This window comes from Mustela lutreola, chromosome 13 (genome assembly GCF_030435805.1).
Source record: "Mustela lutreola isolate mMusLut2 chromosome 13, mMusLut2.pri, whole genome shotgun sequence".
Taxonomy (NCBI): Eukaryota; Metazoa; Chordata; class Mammalia; order Carnivora; family Mustelidae; genus Mustela; species Mustela lutreola.
The window spans coordinates 2,589,173-2,610,448 of NC_081302.1; the positions used below are offsets into that span (position 1 = coordinate 2,589,173).

The 21,276-nt window shown below is 47.9% G+C and overlaps 1 protein-coding gene across 2 annotated transcripts in view; it reads left to right on the top strand.

Moving 5' to 3' along the window:
- Positions 1-21,276, top strand: part of COL4A1 (collagen type IV alpha 1 chain) — a 130,841-nt gene that overhangs the window by 49,107 nt on the left and 60,458 nt on the right. For both annotated transcript variants that reach the window (XM_059143853.1, XM_059143854.1), the window contains exon 2: positions 7,390-7,449. In XM_059143853.1, the coding sequence (XP_058999836.1) occupies positions 7,390-7,449 (60 nt within the window). The remainder of the gene's footprint in view (positions 1-7,389; positions 7,450-21,276) is intronic.

The window sequence follows — 21,276 nt, forward strand, 5'->3', positions numbered from 1 at the left end:
GGTTCTCATTTGGTGCTTTTGCAGCGCTGGGGTGTAGACATGATGTTCTTCCGCTGAGAGCTGTCTGGGGTTCTCTTCTCCCCACGGTCTGGGGACCCCACTGGTGTTGGCCATGGATAGCCCACTTCTACAAGAGAGACCAAGTTTCACCTTTGGGGTCTTCAGCTACACGCCCCGTTTCACATGGAGGACATCTCTGTGACCAGCTTCCTGGGCCGTGACCTTGTTGTTCGGGAGGAGTGCTCAGGCTCTGCTTTAGGTTCTTGGAGTCCTCCAGGGAGGGGAAAGGCAGGAAGTAGGATGAGTCCTTCACCGAATGGACAAATTCTTCCTGTTCTAGAATCTGGAATAGCTGCATGAGAGCTGGTTAATGGGGCCCAGAATGTTCCAGATGCTGGGAAGAATGAGTAGCCCTCCGCAGCTGTCTCAGATGTGTGGCCCGTGGGGACTGCCGGAGTCTGACGACCCTGCTCCTCTTTTTCTTCCACTGGGAGGTCCAGAGGCAGAATTTAGTTTCTCGGGAAATTGTGTCACTTGTGATGTCGTCTTTACCGTGTGAGGTCACTGGTGACATTTTGAATCTGAGTCACGTGTTGTTCGTGGATCCTTTGAAACTTAGCAGTTCACGGTGAAGAGTTGAGATGTGCATCACTTAAGGCTCCTGAAGTGAACCAAGTCAATTAGCTCTTCCAGAGTCGTGCATGATACCCGGCGGAAAGGGAGCCTTCGAGCTCCACTGGGGTCCTTTTCAGCGGTGCCCCTTGAATCACAACTCAAAGGCCTGTACGGGCCATGACAGGACAGCAACGCTAAGGACCAGGGTAGAGAGACTTCAGGGGCCCCTGGCCTGCTCAGTCAGAGGAGAGTGTGACTCTTGATCTCGGGGTCGTGAGTTTAAGCCTCACGTTGGGTGTAGAGATTACTTAAATAAATAAGAACTTCTAAAGAAAGCAAAATAGATATTATTTAGCAAAGTAAACATGCATCTTATGATTTTTGTTAGTCTAAAAATGAGGTTTTTTTTTTTCCCATTTACGTAAAATGCTAGGCCACCCAGAATGTGAAACAGAAATCGTGGTTTAAAAATGCCCTTAGTTCTGAAAAGCAGACCATAATTTAGATATTATTAGAATGATCAATTCTTTGGAATTGTCTTATTGGGCCAGAATTGGTAATACAATTTCCTACAAGAATAAAGCAGATAAGGAGCCATGAATGTCTTTTGTTTGGGATTTTTAAAAAAAAATTTTGGCTTGATATACACTATAAGCTGGTGGGGGCAGGGTGAGGGTCTTTTATTTCTACGACAGAGCCTGTAATAAAGGCTCTAGTCCTTGATCTGTCATCCCAGATGGCTCCCAAAGTTGGCCACGATCTGTAGCCTTGCCTGAGATAAAACTGGCCATTTGTTACGCACGCATGTGCGGTGGGTTTCTGTCGCAAAGGCACAAAAAGCGACTTGACCCCAACATCCACAGCCATGGCCCTGTCACCTCTTATCTGGTGTCCCTTGCAATGAAAGCATTTGCTGAGAGCTTAAGGGAACGGCTCCAGGAAATTCATGTTTATAACTTCCCTCAAATTGAATGGAGATAAGCTTTTGAGATTTTAATCAGCATTTCAAAGAGAAAACCCAGAATCACCAAGTAGCCATTTTGAGCTTCAGTTATGTGATTCTCGGCCTGCCCTGGAGTTTAGAAGAAACCTTACTGACCTGTACTGTAGGCGAGTAGACGAGCCCGTCCTGCTTCAGGCTGTTCTTGGGTTCTGGCCAGCTGAGCCTGGGTGGTAGGTGGACGTTTCTTTCCTACCAGATAAATGAGTCTTAGCCTGGTTGATTTTTCCTTCTGGCATCTGTAGGAGTGGGATGGGGTTTAGCAGAGTTGAAAGAGCAGAGGCGTGTTCCTGAACCTGACTCAGGAGCAGGAGGAGAGCTGTAGGGCTGGGCCAAGGGGTGGCCTGACCCAGAGCCCCAGGGACTGGGATGCCTCGCCCGCCAGGTTTTCCTGGTCTGGGGGCCCACCCAGCAGCTCCAGGAGCCCCTACTTCCCCGGCCAGGCCCATAGTTGGCCGCAGTCTCCTGTCTGGACTGGTAACGTAGGTAAGGCAGTCGTCTGTTGGGAGCTGCCCTCCCGGTGTGGCTGGAGCGTTCTGTACACTTGCTGTTCAGGCTGGTTGAACGGCCACCAGCGGCCGGGGAGCCATTGCTGTTTCCACTATTCTAAGACGTCTGTTGATTAATGCTTGAACCACCCTGGAGCTCCCGTAGGTCTTCACGGTTGATGACGAATCCTTGTTTCCTGAGTGCCCTGCTTTATTTCCCAGCGCAGCTCTTCCAGCCTCCGCTCTGTCAGATGAGATGCGATCCGTATCACACGTGGTGGGACTCTGGGCTGGCCCCAAGTGCTCTCAGGGTCCCTGGGGTGGGGGGGGGGTGCACCCAAGGAAAGGCTGTGTGAAGCACTGGATGGGTGTCGTAATAGAGGCATATCACCCACCCTTGTGGGAGCCCAAGTGGGGCGCAGCCAGCCCTCGGGGGGGATGAGGCCGGAGATGGTGATGATTGGGGAATGGTTCTTGGGTCACTGAGTACTTGGCTTTCGTATTTTGGATGAACCTCCCGGAGCACAGGCTTAAGATTTTGACCTCCCTCTTGGGAAAACTCTCAGTGGTCACCAAAACCCAGATGGTGAAGCAAAACTGGGCACAGGGCTTGATTTAGTTAGGAGGTTATGAGATGGCTTGCTGAAGTTGCCCCCAGTGGGAGCGAGGGAAAGAAACAGAGCCATCATCTCTGTTTGGACTGTTGTCAACTGTCCTCATTTCCAAAATATAAAATTAATAACAGCTCACTGTCTTGGAGGCACTTGTTCAGATTTTCACTTTATGTAGTAAATATCTCCAGATGCCGTTGTTTTCCGCAGAAGATCTCCATGGCAGCGAGGCTAAGGCTTGATGATATTGTTAAAAAAAATAGACTGCACGTGATGACTGTACCATTCATAGTGTTACACATTTTATCTCACACCAGATACACAGCCTCTAATAAAGCTCATTCACTCACTTTCTCCTTGTCACGACCCCTTATATTCTGTCTACGACCCCTGTGTCTGTCTTCATGTAAAATTTGGGTCTAAGAAAATTGTAACTGTACGTAGGCATCATCCTACTTTGACCTTTTAATGTGCTGGCAGTTTTACATCATGGAAGTTGGCGTCAACCTTGTCTTAGTGTGTTATATTGAACATCCAAAGTCAGATTTCACATCTGTGAAATGGGCATGGTAGCATGTACCTCAGTATGGCTGTTAGCTGGTCAGACAGCACGAGAGGTGGTTGTTTGTAGCACCTGGTGGACTTCTGAACACATTAGGTTCCCTTCCTCCCCAGCTCTTTATTTATTTGTTTGTTTATTATTTTAACAGGATGCTACTTTATATTGTTTCATTTTTTTCATCATGATGAGTGCTTAATCCCCATGCCCCCACCCACTTCCCCTCTTGTAACCATCAGTGTGTTCTCTATAGTTAAGAGTCTGATTCTTGGTTTCTCTCTCTCTCTCTCTTCCTTTTGCTCATTAATTTCTTAAATTCCGTGGAATTATATGGTATTTGGCTTTCTCTGACTGACCTGTTTCACTTAGCGTTGTCCTAGCTCCGGCTGCATCACTGCAAATGGCAAGATGTCCTTCTTTCTTATGGCTGAGTACGATTCCGTGGTATGTGTATCTTGGATCTTCTCTATCTCCTCATCTATCGATGGACACTTGGGCTGTCTCCATAGCTTGGCTGTTGTAAATAAGGCTGCTATAAACATTGGGGTGCACATGTCCCTTTGAATGAGTGTTTTTGTATTTTTTGGATAATGAAGTGCAGTTGGTGCAGAAGTGCAGTTGGTGGATCATAGGGTAGTTTGAGTTTTAACTTTTTGAGGACCCTCCATACTGCATTCCAAAGGGGCTGCACCAGTCTTCATTCCCACCAACAGAGCACGAGGGCTCCTTTTTCTCAACATTCTCCCAACGCTTGTTGTTTCTTGTGTTTTGATTTTAGCCATTCGGACAGGTGAGGTGATGCCTCATTACAGTTTTGATGTGCATTTACCTGATGATGAATGGCGCTGAGCATCTTTTCATCTGTCCTTTGGCCATCTGGATGTCTTCTTCAGAGAAATGTCTGTTCATATCTTCTGCCCATTTTTTTTAATTGGGTCATTTAATTTTTGGGTGCTGAGTTGAATCAGTTCTTTATATATTCTGTATACTAATCCTTTATCGGATATGTCATTCGCAAATACCTTCTCCCATTCAGTATGTTGCCCTTTAGTTTTGTTGATTGTTTCCTTCACTGTGCAACTGTCCCAACAGTTTATTCTTGCTTGTATTTCCCTTGCTTCAGGAGAGAGAGCTAGAAAGATATTGCTACAGCCAATATCAGAGAAGTTACTGCCTATGCTCACTTCTAGGACTTTTATGGTTTCAGGTCTCACATTTAGGTCTTTAATCCATTTTGAGTTATTTTTGTGTATGGTGTAAGAAAGTGTGGTTCAGCTGCATTCTTTTGCATGTGGCTTCCCAACACCATTTGTTGAAGAGAATGTCTTTTTCCATTGTATAGTCATTCCTCCGTTGTCAAAGTTTAATTGACCATGTAATTGTGGGTTTATTTCTGGGCTTTCTATTCTATGCCATTGATCTATGTGTCTGTTTCTATGCCAATATCATACTGTTTTGATTACTACTGTTTCATAATATAACTTGAAGTCTGGAATTGTGATACCTCCAGTCTATTTTTCTTTTTTAAGATTGCTTTGGTTATTTAAGGTCTTTTGTGGTTCCATATAACTTTTAGGATTGTTTGTTCTAGTTCTGTGAAAAAATGCTATTGGTATTATGATAAGGATTGCACTGAATATATAGATTGCTTTGGGTAGTATGGTATTGTAACAATATTTGTTCTTCCAGTGCACGGGCATGGAATGTCTTTCCATTTCTTGTGTCATCTTGAATTTCTTACATCAGTGGGTTTTTTTCTTTCCTCTTTCATCAGTGTTTTATAGTTTTCAGATAATAGGTTTTTCACCTCTGGTTAAGTTTATTTGTAGATATTTTATTGTTTTTGGTATAATTGTAAATGGGATTATTTTCTTAATTTCCCTTTCTGCTGTGTCATTATTAGTATATAGGAATTCAACAGATTTTTGTTCCTTGATTTTGTATCCTGAGACTTCACTGAATTTATTTATCAGTTCTAGTAGTTTTTTTGGTGAAGGCTTTAGGGTTTTCTTTATATAGTATAATGTCATCTGCAAGTAGTGACAGTTCTATTTCTTCCTTACCAATCTGGATGTTCTTTATTTCTCAATATTGTCTGTTGCTGTGGCTAGGGCTTCCAGTACTATGTTGAATGAAAGTGGTGAGAGTGGACATCCCTGTCTTGTTCCTGACCTTAGGAGGAAAGCTCTCAGTTTTCCCCTACTGAGTATGGTGTTGGCTGTGGGTTTTCCATATATGGCCTTTATTATGTTGGGTATGTTCCCTCTAGACCTACTTTGTTGAGGGTTTTTATTATGAATGGATGTAGTACTTTGTGAAGTGCTTTTTCTGCATCTGTTGAAATGATCATATGGTTTTCATCCTTTCTCTTGTTGATGTGTTGTATCATGTTGATTGATTTGCGAGTATTGAACCACCCTTGCATCATAGGAATAAATGCTACTGATTGTGTTGAATGATCTTTTTAATGTATTGTTGGATTTGGTTTGCTGATATTTTGTTGAGATTTTTGCATCCATGTTCATTATGGATATTGGTCTGTAGTTATCTCTTCTTTTGAGATGTCTTAATGTGGTTTTGGTATCAGGGTGTTGCTGGCCTCATTGGAATGAATTTGGAAATTTTCCTTCCTCTTATATTTACTGGAATAGTTTGAGAAGAACAGGTATTAACTCTTTAAACATTTGGTAGAATTTGCCTTTGAACCATCTGGTCCTGGACATTTGTTTGTTTGGAGGGTTTTTGTTGTTGTTTTACTGATTTCATTACTAGTATTGGCCTGTTCAAATTTTCTATTTCTTCTTGCTTCAGTTTTGGTAGATTGTATGTTTCTAGGAATTTATCCATTTCTTCTAAGTTGTCTGAATTGTTGGCATACAGGTTTTCATAATACTGTGTTTATTGTATTTCTGTGATGTTGGTTGTTATTTCTCTTCTTTTATTAGTAATTTTGCTTATTTGGGTCTTCCCACTCCCTCTTTCTCTTTCTTTTTTTTAAAAGGAGTCTGGCTAGAGGTTTATCAGTTTTGTTGATCTTGTCAAAGAAGCAGCTCCTGGTTTCATTGATCTGTTCTATTAGATTTTAATTTCTATATCATTTATTTCTGTTCTGATCTTTATTATTTCCTTCCTTCTGCTGACCTTAGGTTTTGTTTTTTCTTCTTCTTCTAGCTCCTTCAGGTGTAAGGCCAGGTTTTTTATTTGAGATTTTTCTCACTTTTTGAGATAGGCATATGTTGCTCTTAATCTCTCTCTTAGAACTGCTTTTGGTGCACCCGAGATTTTGGGCCATTGTGTTTTCATTTTCATTTGTTTCCTTATAGTTTTTAATTTCTTCTTTGATTTCTTGGTTGACCCATTTATTGTTCAGTAGCAGGTTATTTAACGTCCATGTATCTGTGCTCTTTCAGATTTTCTCTTGTGGTTGATTTCTATTTGCATGGCATTGTGATCAGTAAAGAGGCATAGTATGACTTCGACCTTGAATTTGTTGGAGCTGGTTTTGTGGCCTAACATGTGATCTATTCTGGAGAATGTTCCTTTTCTCCAGATTTTATTACATGCTTGGGTTCTTTTCATTCAAGCTTTAACTGAATGAAAAATCCGTTCTTTAAGGTTGGGCTTAACATCAGCTCCTTCATTTATTTCTTCTTTGCACACATGTTTGTTGCATGCTTCTGTGTCCTTGGGAATTCAAGGGACAAAGCATGGACTCTGCTCTCCTAGGCCCTCAGTTTCCCTGGTCTCAGGTCTGAAAGTCCTAAATCAGAATCACAGCCTTACAAATACAGTTGATGTCCTATTAGAATCATCTCTAGGGAGCCAATTTCAAAAAGTATAAATGATGGCCTTCCCTTTGTGGACCAAGCGACGCTTTGATTTGTTCTCTTCCCGGCTTGCTGTTTCATCTGGTAGGGCAAGAGAGAGGAGCCACGGGGCATGTATGTGATAACCTCATTAGAGCAAATCCGGATCTCATATTTTAAGGTCTTGCTCATAATAATAGGGTGGGACATCTCTCATAAATGGGTGAAGATGCCCAAATCATTTCAATTCAAAAAGCGACCTCAATTTGCAAGAGTTCTTCTATTTAAAGATGTTTTTTCTTCCTTCCAGGGTGGTTGTGCCGGCTCTGGCTGTGGGAAGTGTGACTGTCATGGAGTGAAGGGACAGAAGGTAAGTGGCCAAAGCTTAAGTTGTAACAGTTCGTTCTGAATTGCCATTAATATGGAAATCATTAGAAACAGCATCAACTCTAACCCAATAATCAGCCATTTGTGCTAATACCTTATACCATTTTAATAATTTCATCAGAGTGATATACAGAGGCAAAACCAGGCTTAATGTGGTGTCTAGGAAATCTCAACAGTGGTTTCCCAAAGACACTGATAATTCGTGGCAATTAATGTAAAAAAAGGGATTTCGTCTGTTTTCTTTTTTGACTCAAGAAGGGACATGTGTATTGGCAGAAAATCTGTTGGACCAATAGTATTCCTTGGAATCCATGGGTCAGAATAAAACTAAGCATTTTTCTCAAAAAAATGAAAAGTTTCTATTGCACATGAGGGCCTTTATTCAAATTAGTATTTTTTTAAAAGATTTTATTTATTTATTTGACAGAAGTAGGCAGAGACAGAGAGGGGAAGCAGGCTCCCTGCTGAGCAGAGAGCTCGATGCGGGACTCAATCCCAGGAGCCTGAGATCGTGACCTGAGCTGAAGGCAGAGGCTTTAACCACTACGCCACTGAGGCGCCCCTCAAATTAGTATTTTTAACCAATTTTTAATCCTTAATGCACTTGTCCAGATTTATTTATGAAAATAGTAAATAGTTCTTGTTCCCCAAATGTCAAATTAAAATATTTTTTTTCTAAGCGAGTGCTCCCCCCTCCTGTTTGAGACCCATGGGTCTGGATAAATCATTTTCATTGGAGGGCAATCGATGGGTGCATTTTAGTTTTTTGTGAGAGCAAGTGCCTGCCTGGTTTTCCCCAGTGACAGTGCAGGATCCCGAAATTGCCTGGAGAGGCCCCAGAAACCAGGTATGGCAGTGAGAGGGCACAGCCTGGTAGCCAGTCGGGCTGGGCTGTTGCAGGCTGGGGCGGGGCAGGTGGGGGTAGGGGAGATCCCTGCTCTCCAGGCGTGGAGGGGTCCGCCTGGCCAGGATGCTCCTTCCTTTGCTCATGGCCTGCTGGAGGCCCATCAGGTCTCAGACTCACTCCTGAAATTCAGAGAAGTCTGCGCAGAATATGTGTTGTTTTTGTTCTGTTTTTCTTTTAGCCTCTTGCTAAAAGGTACGAACATTATTTTTTTAAAAAGATATGCTCCTAGTTGGTGACACCAGTATTACCCAGATCGTTTCGGAATAAATGCAGTACGTGAAAATACACTGGCATCTCTCCTTACCGGCCGTGTCAGCTCTAATTCACTTTCACGTTCTGTTCGTCTTCCTATTTGGCGAGTTTTCCCGGCTAGTTCCCCTGCGCACTCCGAGGACTGACGTTACAGTAGAGGCAAGTGTAGAAACACCCCAGTCTCCCCACACCCCTTTTGGTCTAACTTGAGTTATACACATCGGCACACTGAGCTAACACAGAAATTCTTGAAACTATAAAAAGTAGGACCTGTGTCAACAAATGGGAAATGAAGGCCTGTGTCAACACCGCTGTGTTTTTCTTGTAACTGAAGGCATCAGGGCTCGGGGGGACAGGGGTCGTGTGACTCACTCTCAAAGAGAACACGGTCCGTTCTGATGACTTTCCGGGCTCCCCTCCACCCCCTGCCGTCCAGCAGCTGCAGACCTTGGTGGCATCCCCCCCATGGCTCTGGTTTTTCAGACTTCCTGTTCTGTGTGTGTGCGTTCTAGCCTGCTTCATTTTCATTTTTACCCCAAATCCACCCGTTAATATGTAACCAGGTAGATTTCCCAGGTATTTTTGGCCAAGTTTAACATGCCCTGAGGACGGCTAGTCAGGGCCTTGGTTCAAATATCGCTAGAGGAGGCAGGGCCACATCTCAGTCCTGGGCATCATCTACACCCAACTGCACCAGCAGAAGGAAGGTCCGAAAACATTTCTTTTCAAACTGAGCATTGAGGAAACACTTGTGGTGTCCGGTGTGCTCAGGTGAGGCCAGGTGTGATTCTCTTGACCAGGAACCGTGCTGTAGGGCCAGCCTCCCCTTGGGTACTGGAAGGTCTAGGGAGTGTTGAAGGTCTAGGGAGTGTTGAGGACAAAGACACACCACTAGATAGTGCTCCTTCCTTGGGATGAGGGCTGGGGCCAGCCTCACACTGTGTGACCAGCCAACCTGAGCCTTGAAATTGGAAAGCCCTGGTGCTCTTGTTGGGATTGGGTGGAAGGAGTAGAATTCTGCTCTCTCCCTTGCTAAGCCTCCAGAAGATTTCCCAGCAAGCAGACCAGACATCCGGGATCCAGGCCTTCCATGACCTTTCCGGGCTGACCCTGCATTCTCAGCACCCAGTCTCCACCCACTTTGGATTTTCGACATTACTCTGAAAGAAAGATTATTTAAAATAAACTACCTGTAAGCTGTGGGTTAAGCCCTTCTGAATTTGTGTTTTTAAAGACTGTAATTGTCAAATGGATTCAGAAGGCCTCTTGAAATCTAGGGGAATAGCCAAATGGTTTAGTATTATGTCCTTTCAACAAGAAATGAAGACCTGTCTTCTCCTCTTAAGCAGAAATATCTTATGTCCCATGGTTCACACAGCATGCGTGACCAAGGAAGAGGTCCTTCACCCCACGGATAGAGGACATTTTAAATTTCCATGAGTTGTCTTGGAACTGATGTTAAAATAATCAGCGTGAGGGCCGAGAGAGTGGAGCACAGCTGAGCTGGGATTTCAGATGCAGGGGCCCCTCTCGTCCCCAGGTCAGAGAACAGACACATTTATTCTCGGCCGGCACATCCGTGAGGGAAACGGGTCCTTCTCCACTGCCCCCCATTCTCTGAGCGAGGCCTGGGCACGCTGCTGGTCAGGTGCCAGTGCACAGTGAACCAGGGAAGCCCAGCCTGGTGGTTCGGGTTCCAGGCCTGCGTTCGAGCTCCTGCTGGGCGTCTGTGGTTCTCCAGGAGTTATTCTGCTCTTCTTCAGTGTCTACAAGTTAAGTGAATTTTGACCTCTTTTTAAAAGTGGGCTAACCAGAGCCACGTAACTCAGAAAGAGTTGGAGTTACCTAAGTGGGACAGAGGGTCAGCCGCCTCAGAAATGTGGAAATCCTGGTTTCTGAGACATGTCTTTCCACATCTCCTTGAGGGACCCTCTCACCGATTGGCTGCTGGGATCCACCGACCGACACTGGAATGTCTCCAGGATCTGCTGCCAGGTCTCTTTTGGCGAAGTCCTGTTTTCCATGGAGATGTCAGGAGAGGAACGCCCTCTGTTCTCCAGATAGAAGGAAGTGTTAATGCAGCAGGTCTGAGGTCGGGTTGCAATCCCATAGTTATCGATCTAGCCCTGGGGGTCTTGCTCACAGTCCAGCAGTTCAACTCCCGAGGCCTTCACAGGACTTCAGGTCCTGGCAGAATTGTTTGTTTTCCCACTTCCCTGGCTGGCGCTCCCATCTTCAGATGTTTTCTCTTAGGTAATTAACTTGGTTTGTGCACAGTGACTTTGTGTTCTTCCCGGGACCTCAGCACTGTTGGGAATGTTATCTACTTAAACTGATTAGCGTTCTGAATGCTTGCTTACGCAGAAATAGCCAAAAGTTAAGCTCTTCTTTTGCTGGATAACCTGATTTTCTCGGGTTATGTGAGATAGTAGGAGAGGCACCCCGTTCCCAAGAGTTGCCGCTGTATGCTTGGGAATTGGCCATTTACATTTTGCCAAAATGGACTTTATGTAAGAGGTCCTTGAGGTATTTTCACCATGGGAGCCCACGCTATTGGAAAGCTAGCATTCTGTTCTGCGGCGTTCAAAACAAGGAGCTCCAAGTTAAACCAGAGAGGGGAGAGGTCTGCCTCTGAAGTGAATAACAAAGCTAATCAGGAGCAAATGATGGCACTGCAGGAGAAACAGTAGAAAGAACAAATGCTACGGTTGTCCCGACAGAGGAGTGGCCCGAGGGCCGGAGCCCGGGAGATGAGGGACGAAGTAGGGTGCGGGCGTACTAGGTGTCCACTAATGGCCCCCGACTTGCTTGGGTGTAGGGTAGGATCACCTGTCTCTCACGGGCAGAAGGATGCACACAGGATTTCGGCCCATGAATCCCAGAAAACGGCTCTCGTGGTCAGTGTATCCTAGAAAAGGCCCTAACAAAGTGACTCTGGGAAGGGACATTGCCAGCCAGGGTCTTGGGAGCAGTCTGTGTTAGACAGAATTACAGTATTTCTATTACATAACGAGAACTGCGTGGGTATCTCATAGCCTCAGTGTACTTGAACTTGCTGGTACCCTGATCCTTGCCAGCGGTGTTGGGGAGAAGCTCACTCTGCCATTACTGCTGAGTGTGCGGTCTGCTCTGCATGTGGGGTCCACACAGGGCTGCTCAGTGGTCAGATAGGCCAGTCCCAGATCGCTTGCAAAGCAGAGGACTTTGAAAATGGAATTTGTTTTTGTCTAGAATGTGTGCCTTATCTGATTTGGAAGGGTGGAGAAGTCTGGCCAGTCTGGAAGTGGCTCTGTTTTGGGCCCTGGAAATCTAGGAGGATGTTCATGTCACTCTTGCCGTGGGATGCTCTTTTCCTGGCTTATGCTGGGCTGCGGCTGCTCTGTCAGCTGGTTTGCCACAGTCAGTGACCATCCCACAGCAGACCTCTGTACAAACCCGTCGGTTTGCATCTTGACACGACATCGTAGCTTCTGCTGATTCACAACAGATCTCGGCGGGACAGGGAAATCCTGGTTTTGGGGTCTCAAAGTGAGAAAGAGAAGAGAGTTGATGTGTATTGAACATCTCCCTTGGGTCAGGCACGTGCTGATTTTTCATGTGTGTTATTATTATACCCATTTTCCAGCTGAAGAAACCAGCTAGTCCAGGCTCTCTGCGTTTGGTACTTCTGACCTTTCAGGTGGGCTCGTTCTTTGTGGTGGGGAGTTCCTGGGCTTGGCAGGATGCCTAGCAGCACCCCTGGCCGCCTCCCACCCAGTGCTGAGGGCACCTTCTCCCCCATCTGTGTCGACCAGAACATCTGCAGGTTTGGCCATGTCTCCTGGGGCCAGGGGAGGAGGGCAGCCAGGAGCGAGAGCCACTGAGGCAGCCGCGTCTCGGGGAGGCAACGTGAGGTCAGCAGCAGGATACTAGCGCTAGTCAGACCCCATCATGCAGGATGAGAAGAGCGAGATCGGGGAGAGCCCAAGGAGATGAACTCACTGTTCGGAGCTTCCTCAAGTTTTGGGCAAGCTCCTGTTGCTCACACCTGAATCCATGGGGTGGACGCTGTGCTGCTGGCCACCGGCCCGGGAAAGCAAAGCCTTCCTCTTAGTGCTGGGAGGGACTGCTGGGGCCCTGCAAAGAAATGAACCTATGCCTTTGGGGCCATGGGCAGACCTCCCCTGTCCTGTTGCGGACGAGCATCCACTGGGTTAAACAGATGCCCACAGGGAGCCACCTTGTCTGTGACACACGGCAGGTCCCAGGTCATGTGCCCATGTCGGAGCCCCGCTCCCAACTAGAGGCAGCTCAGGGGAAGCCCAGCCCGAGGAATCCACATTCGCTCACGTTCGGGGGTCTTCATTCCAACAGCATTCAGAATAAAACCCTTAGGGGCGGGCTTCTCGGGCCAGCATCAGAAGATCCCAGAGCACCTCCATGGTGGGTGTCGCAGGGCCTCTACCCTGTCCTTAGGAAGTCTGGCACAGTCTGTGTCCTGTAGGAAATCCATCACTGGTCGAGAGGGAGTCACCCTGTTTCTTACGTAGTGGGCATGCCTCCTTGATTTCCCAGGAGGCCAGTATGGCCACATTTCTTAGGCATTCTGGGCAAGGTCAGAGACGAGGGCCATCTTCTTGTTTCTCGGCCTCTTCTCTGGCTGGAGAGAGGCATCTTCTCTTTCCACAGGCTGCTCAGAGTTGCTGTGTGGCCGTGAGTCTGTCGCGTGCCCTTCTCAGCCGCTACTTTGCCAGGCACTTCGAGAGATAACCAACAAGTATTTTTAGGGTCTTTCTCTCAGGCGCACAAGACTTAAGAAAGAAAGTGCAAGGAATGCTGTAAAGGTCATCATTTCTAAAGACAAGAGAGGAGACCAGACTTCCCTCTCTCTAATCCTGTGTGCCATTTTACATTGGCCACTTTCCGTCAGCTGCTCTTGGCAGAGACCTTGCTGGCCTGCTGGATGGGAGTGTGGGGATTAGCCATGTGTCTTACGGTGCTCAGAAAGGCCTCAGGGTTTGACACTGCTTTAACGACAAAGGGTCTCACTTTCTCCTACAACCATCAACAGAGAGCTCATACTGTTCTTTCAATATTAAATGAAACTTTTTTTTGAGATGGGGACAACATTGAATGGTCTTCAATTAATTCACATATTTATTTCATCACTCTTTTCATTTACTCATGGCAAATAACAGAAATATTTTTAGCCATGCATTCATTATGAAATAAAAAACACTAGAGTGTCACTCAGTATAGAATTACACATACATGTTATATACTATTTTCTTAGTTTTTGTCAGGTTATTGAAAGTATTTTTCCCATAAACTAAATTATATTAATCATTGTTCTAAATACTGAAGGTGTCATATTTATCCCTAGAGAGTTAATGTTTTCTTCAAGTAAATGGAAGTAAATATACTTTGTATAAATTCTTTGAAACTTCAAATAAACTAATTTGTATTAATCATAATGAATCAATAATAACGATTATCTATTTGCTAAACACTGTACTCCATCTTAGTGAGAATTTCAGAATCTTGTCTATTTTAAAATAAATTCCATCCTTCTACTAGTAAAATTTGAAATATATAGTCAAAATACAGAAGAAAGTGCTACTTACCACAAAATATTAATATCTAAACCTCTTAATATTTTGAATTTAGTTCATAAAATTAAGATTTGTTTAGCATATTTGAAATAACTTCTGGTATTTTTGATACTGATTGGATATCTTTATTTTTATAAGTGTTTTTGAGCATTTCCGAAAGGCGACAGTGTGCAGTTTGGCCTTTCCCCAATGATCTGAAGAGCATCTTGAGATGTTAAGAGATGTTTCCTTTGGGATGGAATAAGGACAAATGAATCTGGGGAACGCTGAGTTATGTTTTAGTGGTTGTTTGTGGTTTCCAAGCTGGGGCATCTCAGAATCTTAAATAAGCTTCTGAGTGTTCAAGGTGTGGCATAGCATGTACCGTTCTCCAGATACATTCGGTCCTCTGTCAGGCTGGGGAGAGCCTCTGGGGGAGCACTGTCTTGTGGAATCAAAGCCGTAATTCTCATGTGAGCTTCGCCATCTCCCAGCTGAGTCTGTCCTATCAGGTCATGTCAACCACGTTCCCCTAAGAACAAGGAAGGGGGCCTTAGACTTGCAGTTTCCCAGCTGCTGAAAGGGTCAAGTGGAAGGCATTGTGCTAAAAGCACTCGGGAAACTGAAAATGTCTTTAGGTGGGTACGTGTCAGTTTGGCAGTAGTGGAATTTTAAAGTTGCGTGGACAAGGGGACAGACCTTGCTGGCTGGCCTGGCTGCGGGCGGGCTTCTGGGTGTAAAGACAGAGGTGGACCCTGCCTGGTGGGGGCGTCCCAGTTCCCACGTGAAGTCTGCAAGACCAGAGCCATGGACGGGGTACACCTAGGGCAGCAGCTCTCCCAGGACCTCAATTAAAGAGACGTTAGGAAGTTTTCACAACCACAGAACCATTGTTAGGAAGCATGTTTATAGCTTTTGGATGCTTTTGGTGCAGGAAAAATGAGATGCACTCACTTGGGAGGTCTGTCTGGAAACACTGTCCAATTTCTAGTCAGTGTTGTGATTTTATCGTCCATTTTCCAGAATCCTTATCCCTTAAAATATAAGGGGACCCAGCTCTTCGCTGGTGCATTCCAAGCCCCCTGCAGGGTTTTGTGAGCTGCTTTTCCTGACATGCGTGCAATTGCAGGCGATGCCTGAGCCCCTCCCTCCCCCAGCCAGCTGTCCCTGTTCCCGATTTTACAAGGGGAACCTTTGAGAACTTTCCTTTAGTTTTGCAAAGGGGGGGATCAGGCACCCCACGTGCCTACTTGGATCACTTGGGAGCACCCGGTGTTCGTTGCAGGGTCGGATGGCCTGTTCCTTCTCTGCCTGTTGGCGGATCCCTTGGGCTAATACACCCTCTTTCCCTTTCCATGTTTTTTCTGGTGTCTTGTAATGCCAAGATTTCTTCCAGATGTCTCCTATTTCCTATTTCCACATATTACACATGACTCATCATCTGGCAGATCCTCATGAGAATCAACATGGGTTCCCACATTCCCCTACTTTTGTCTTTTTTTTTTTTTTTTTAAATAGTTGTTTGGCCTTAAATGTTTAAAAAACTTAAACCCAAGGGTTACAATGGTCACCATATGCCATAGGGAAGTCAGTACGAACAGATCTATGTTCAGTGGGTTTACTTTACTCTGCGCACAAGCCCCACGTGGATGTCTCACTTAAGCTTTGGACACCATGGGGATGCCCCGTAGGAGGTATCATGGGCTGTGCTGCCCCACTTCCGCCCCTCTGCCTCTTTCTCTCCACTCCATAAAATCTGCCCCTTTTCATGTGCTTCTGAGACACTGACACTTGTGATCCATTACTATCATAAAAAACCCGACATTTTCTGCTTTTCAGCTATATTTGGAACACAACTCATCTAGTGTGGCTTTAAAAATAGTGATTTGATCTTGTTTCCATGTTTAGAAGGAGTAGCAGAAAATCAAATTTCCTGAGTGGAATATTGTGTCCTATGACTTTTAAAGCCCGACACACCTCATGTGAGCGGATGCCGTCATCCCAGTGCGGGGCCCCGACGGCCCTCGTCTTTGACTGTGCGTGGCGAGAAAAGAATTTTTTCGGTAAATAGGATCCTGAGAACACATTGCTTGTCGGGAATACAGCTTTCTTCTGGAAGGAGTAACACGCGACGGTGTGTTTTAATTCAAGATCAAAGACACCGTAAACCCAACCCTGACACGTGAAAATGGTGCATTTGGGTTTTCCTCCTGTTTGTTGGTAGAGTATCACAAACATTGAAAATATGTTTCCAGACGGCACGTAAGGAGGCAAAGGAATTATGTCGCGTGGGCGTGGAAAGCTGCACCACAAAAATGGTATTAGCAGAACCCTCATCCTTGTCAAGGGGCTCAGCACAATGCACCGTCACACAAAGGGAGAATTAGTCAGCGGTAACGGGCAAACCAGATGCGCTGGGAAGTGGTGCCCCTCTGTCTTCTTTCCCCTTTGGCAAATCCATCAGAAATGTTAAAGGTGCAGTTGAACACAGTCTGGTCTCCACCATGGCTGAGCCCACCTCCACTGCTTGAGCACACGATTTTATAAAGGTACAGGGCTCATCTGGCCCGAAGAGGTTAAATTGCTGCCCCATTTCTTCGCAGCGGAGTGCGAGGAGCTAACAATGGATGGTTCTTGGGTGGTTGCTGCTATTCCACCATGAAATCATTCCTGGCTACCGGTCCTTCGGGAGGGGCTCCCCTTCCTTAGCATGAGGGGGTGCTGACCGCGTGCTTCCAGACCAGCCTACGAAGAGCTGGAAGGTGCTTCTGGCAATGGATTGACACGAATCCCTTACACACATCTTGTGTGATCGTGAAGTTGATGGATTTCCCATCAAAGCACATGAGGGTCATCTGTGATTTCACTGATTCTAGGTAGGAAATCCATGCTGTAAGCTGATGTGAAGATGAGACTTTTAGTGTCCAGCTAACAGCTTGATTTTGCAATGGCTTCCCCTAGAAGATTGGTGAAGGAACAAAGTCTATCTATAGTAAGATCCACTGGAGTTCCGGAGCCAGAAAAGTAATGTCCACCATGCCACCCCCCCACCCCACCCGCCCTTCATTCTGGGGTTCTTCCTAGCTTCTGCTCTGTGTGGCAGTGTGCTGATGGCCCCAGGCACTGGGGAGCGGGGCTGGCCTGACACCTGCCCTCACGGCCCTCACGACCCCACGGCCCAGGAAAACATTAGAGGAGTAATGGCGCCCATAAACCCCAGACTGGACACTGCCACCCGCTGCGAGGGAGACCGTGCTGCGAGAGTGAGCCCTGTAGGGACCAGAGCTGAGCTAGGGGCTTGGGCCAGGGAAAGGCAAACTGAACATTCCATGAGGAGGCACCTAAAATCGGGCAGTGTGCTCAGGGCTCCTGGGTTAGACCCCCTCCTCCAATTTTGTTTCCTTGTTTTTCACGTTTGCCCTAGTTTGGGGTGGGAGACTGGATGCTTTGGAAACGTCCATGGATGCCGGACCCCTTGCAGGCTTACTTCCACGAGAAGACCCCACATCGTCAAAGCACACATTGTCATGAAAGTGGAGTTATTTGGCAGAGAGCAGACTGTACCGTCTGCAAGGCCTGGGGCTGGCTCTCCTGCCTCTGCTCTGGTCCGGGTTTCAGGGACCAGCGTGGAAGCGGCCGGACAGTCGTGTTCCCAGACCCGCTGCTTCCTGACGCAGGGCCGGGGGCGCCGCATCTTCCCCGCGCGGGGCCAGCGCGCCTCCTCTCCGCGGCCTGCGGACGTCCGCCCGCTCCGCTGCTGTGGCCGGAGGCCGCGCGGCGACGCTGTCCCCTGGAAGCAGCGGGCGCGCCGGAGGTCGGGCGTCCCGGTCCCAGGTCGGGGCACCCAGGCGAGCCCCGGGAGCCAGCGGCGGGCTGCGGCCGCGTCCGTCCAGTCCCCGAGGGGCCCGCAGCGCGCTGGGGCCCGGGCCCGGCAGCCGTCGTGCGCGGCGGGGACCGAGGGCCACCGGACGAGCAGTGCGTCCCGAGGCGGCGCAGAGCTGCTCCGCGGACCCGGGCGGCCGGGCCCCAGCGCGAGCGAAGCCGCCGAGCGAGCGCGGCCTCGGGGATCCCACAGCCCCGCGGCGCAGGCACCGGCTCTTCACCTCCCTGCCGCCCGAAGTCTGTTCTCCCGCTGCGGGCGGGCTTCCGCGCTGCTCCCGGCGGAGCCGCGCCGCGTCCACCTTCCCGAGCCGCGCGCCTCGGCCCCCCCGGTCAGCCGCCCCGCCGCTCCGTCCGTGCGCAGGCGAGTGCACGCAGGCACGCATGCGCGCGCATGCGCGGCTGCACGCACGCGCGCGGCTGCGGAAGCACGTGCGCACGCGCACACTGGGGCCGTCGCGCGTCCTGTCGTCGGTGCGCGCTTCGCGGCGCGTCCCTCTGACGCACGCTCGGATCTGCGCGCGCTGCGGGGCACGCTCTGCCGGGCCCGCGCGCCGCACCGCCTGCCCTGCGGAGGCGCCGGAGGGGCGGGCGGGACGTGAGGTCCGCGCGGCCGGGACGTCGGGCCTCGGCTTCCTCCGCGGCTCGGCTCCCCTCGCGGCTCGTCGGGGCTCGCGGGGGCCGAGGGCGAAGTGGCCGGAGCCCGCTCGGTGCTGCCCCCGACCCAGAGGTGCCACCGCAGGACCCCGCGGAGCCGCAACAGCTGCTTCCGGCCCCGTGCGGTCCGCGACGTCGGGGCTCCCGTGTGCCGCCGGGGGCGCGGGGGCCCACTCGGGGGCGCTCGGCCCATCAGCCGCCCCCGCCGAGGAGCCGCGGCCTGGGTCGCGTGCGGGACGCCCGGGCGGGGAGTGGCCGCGCCGGGCGGGTGTGGCCCGACCGCCCTGTCCACGCAGCAGCGCCCTTTCACACGTCGGTCGTGTGTCCTGCAGCTGATTCGATCTTCAAAGTCCGCTTCGAACACAGAGCGAAGCCCCACACATCGGACTGCCAACCTGCGACCGGGTTTTACGGGAACGTGGATTTCTCTGGGCCACAGACCGCACCGCCGTGGAGGCGGACTAGTGCTTCTCTCCGAGCCGAAGAGCAGAGCGCCGGTCTACCGACACCAAGTAAGAAGAAAACACAACTGTCTTACGAATGGAGCCTTTGCGACCTTTACAAAGTAAATATGGTAAAAAGGACATCGAATAAGATCCTATTAACTTCGGTTCTTAAAACACGTGGGCCATACCTTGGCTTGAAATGTATCTCCACATCCTCTTTTGGAAACAGTCTTGCCAGTTCTGCAGGCAACATGGTGGCGAAGGGAATCTACCCTCTAAGGCAAGGCCGCTTTTAAGTGTTTAGGAACTAGTTAGTTATTGGGCTCATTTAGACACCGTGCTTCTGTACGGATGGTGCTGCCGTTCGCTTTACTCAGCTCTTCAGGTGTAAAATCAACATCTTGATCTAGGAAACCCCTTCAGTATCTTGCTTAATTTCTTCCTTGAATGACTGTACATGTTTTAAGAGAATTAATGGTGTTTACCAAAAATAGGTTAAAATTCACTTATTAGTTGAGATTGATGGTGTTTGACCACAGCTTTTTCAAATTACCGACGTCAAGCGAATTGTGGGTGTTGTAAAACCTGCAGTCTGCCAGTTTTGCACTATACAGTATGGGCAGAATTGACTTGTCATGTTTCAGCTCCTTGGAACTGTTCTCATCTTTTGGGTTCTGAGCATGATTAATGATGTCTTGAAATGACTGCCACACGCTGAGGGAGAATGTTGTTAGCAATGCCGCGTAGCCAAGTCCTTTTGCCGGAGCGAGAGGAAACAAAATCTTTTTGACATCGGACACCTGTGGCTACAAACAGAGCAGGGCCCCAGACCGGGGACATGGACGAGTTGGTGACCATGTGGCCCCACAGACTCAGGATCATGTGAGGAATAAACAGTATTCCAAGCTGGGAAAGAATATCAGATGTATTAAGGAAAAAAAAAAAAAAAAAACAACCCCAAAACCTTGTGCATCAGATAAATGAGGAATTTCTTTAAAAGAGAAAACCTATCCTAACTCTTTAATACCCAAGAAATCCTTATTTTCATTGTCCAATTTAGCCTCAAAAACAATGAGATAATTGTGGGTCGTGACTTCTGGGAAGGGAAAAAAGTGACCCTGCATTTTCTTTCCCTTCTAAGATATTGTGCGGCTTCGTAGGAAATGCATTTTGCTGGATGGACTGAGAAACGGTGATGGTAAATGCAAACTCTCTGTGTGTAAATACAGGCAGTCGGTGATCCCGTGCTCAGTCTCTGATGCAGCGCAGAGTAGGGGGTTCTCCATCAGATTGGAGCCTTCACCAAGTCCCGTGGGAGGCAGGTAGCATCATCCCATCTGGAAGATGGCAAAGCCAATTCTCAGAGTCAGTGGCTGGAGCTGGAGGCCGAGGTTGTCCCCACCGCACAGCCTTCTCTGTGCCCTCACTGAGACAAGAAGGTGGGAAGTAAGATCTCCTCTGCTAACCCAGAGCAAAGAAGCCTGTTTTGCAGTCAAGTTTGAAAATAGGATCTCCAATGATTTGTCCTCTTGGTGGGCTTATATTATTTCCTTGGAATCTTTAACACTTATTTTTCTGGATTCACTCCTGAAAATATTCAAGGAGCACCTACCGTGTGCTCTCTGTGCTAGGTTCTGGGGAACAGGGAATGCCCCTGGCAGGACACCCATAAAACCTAATTTTGGAAGATAGTAGCATTTAAGTTACTTTTTAAAAAAAGAAAACGCACGCACGTGCGCACGCACGCACACACACACACACACACACACACACAAATTTTCTCCTAATCACCAGTCGGCAGTTTTTCTCAAGGTTAGAGTTGAAGGTTATCTTGCATGCCTTTTGTATTATTAATTATAATTACTATTGTCAGGATGTTTCTTTTGCATTTTTCTTATTTACTGTTAACCTAGACTCCAAAAAAAATCCCTGACCTGGATCGTGGCGCTTCCTGACTTTAATGTGTGCTGATATTCAGGATGCGCGCATTTCCAGGACCTCATCACACACCCACAGGCATTTCCAAGTTCAGGTGAATGACATCCTCACTAATGGTCTATTTAGGCGCTCTGCTCTGATTGCCCAAATTCAGTTCGAGT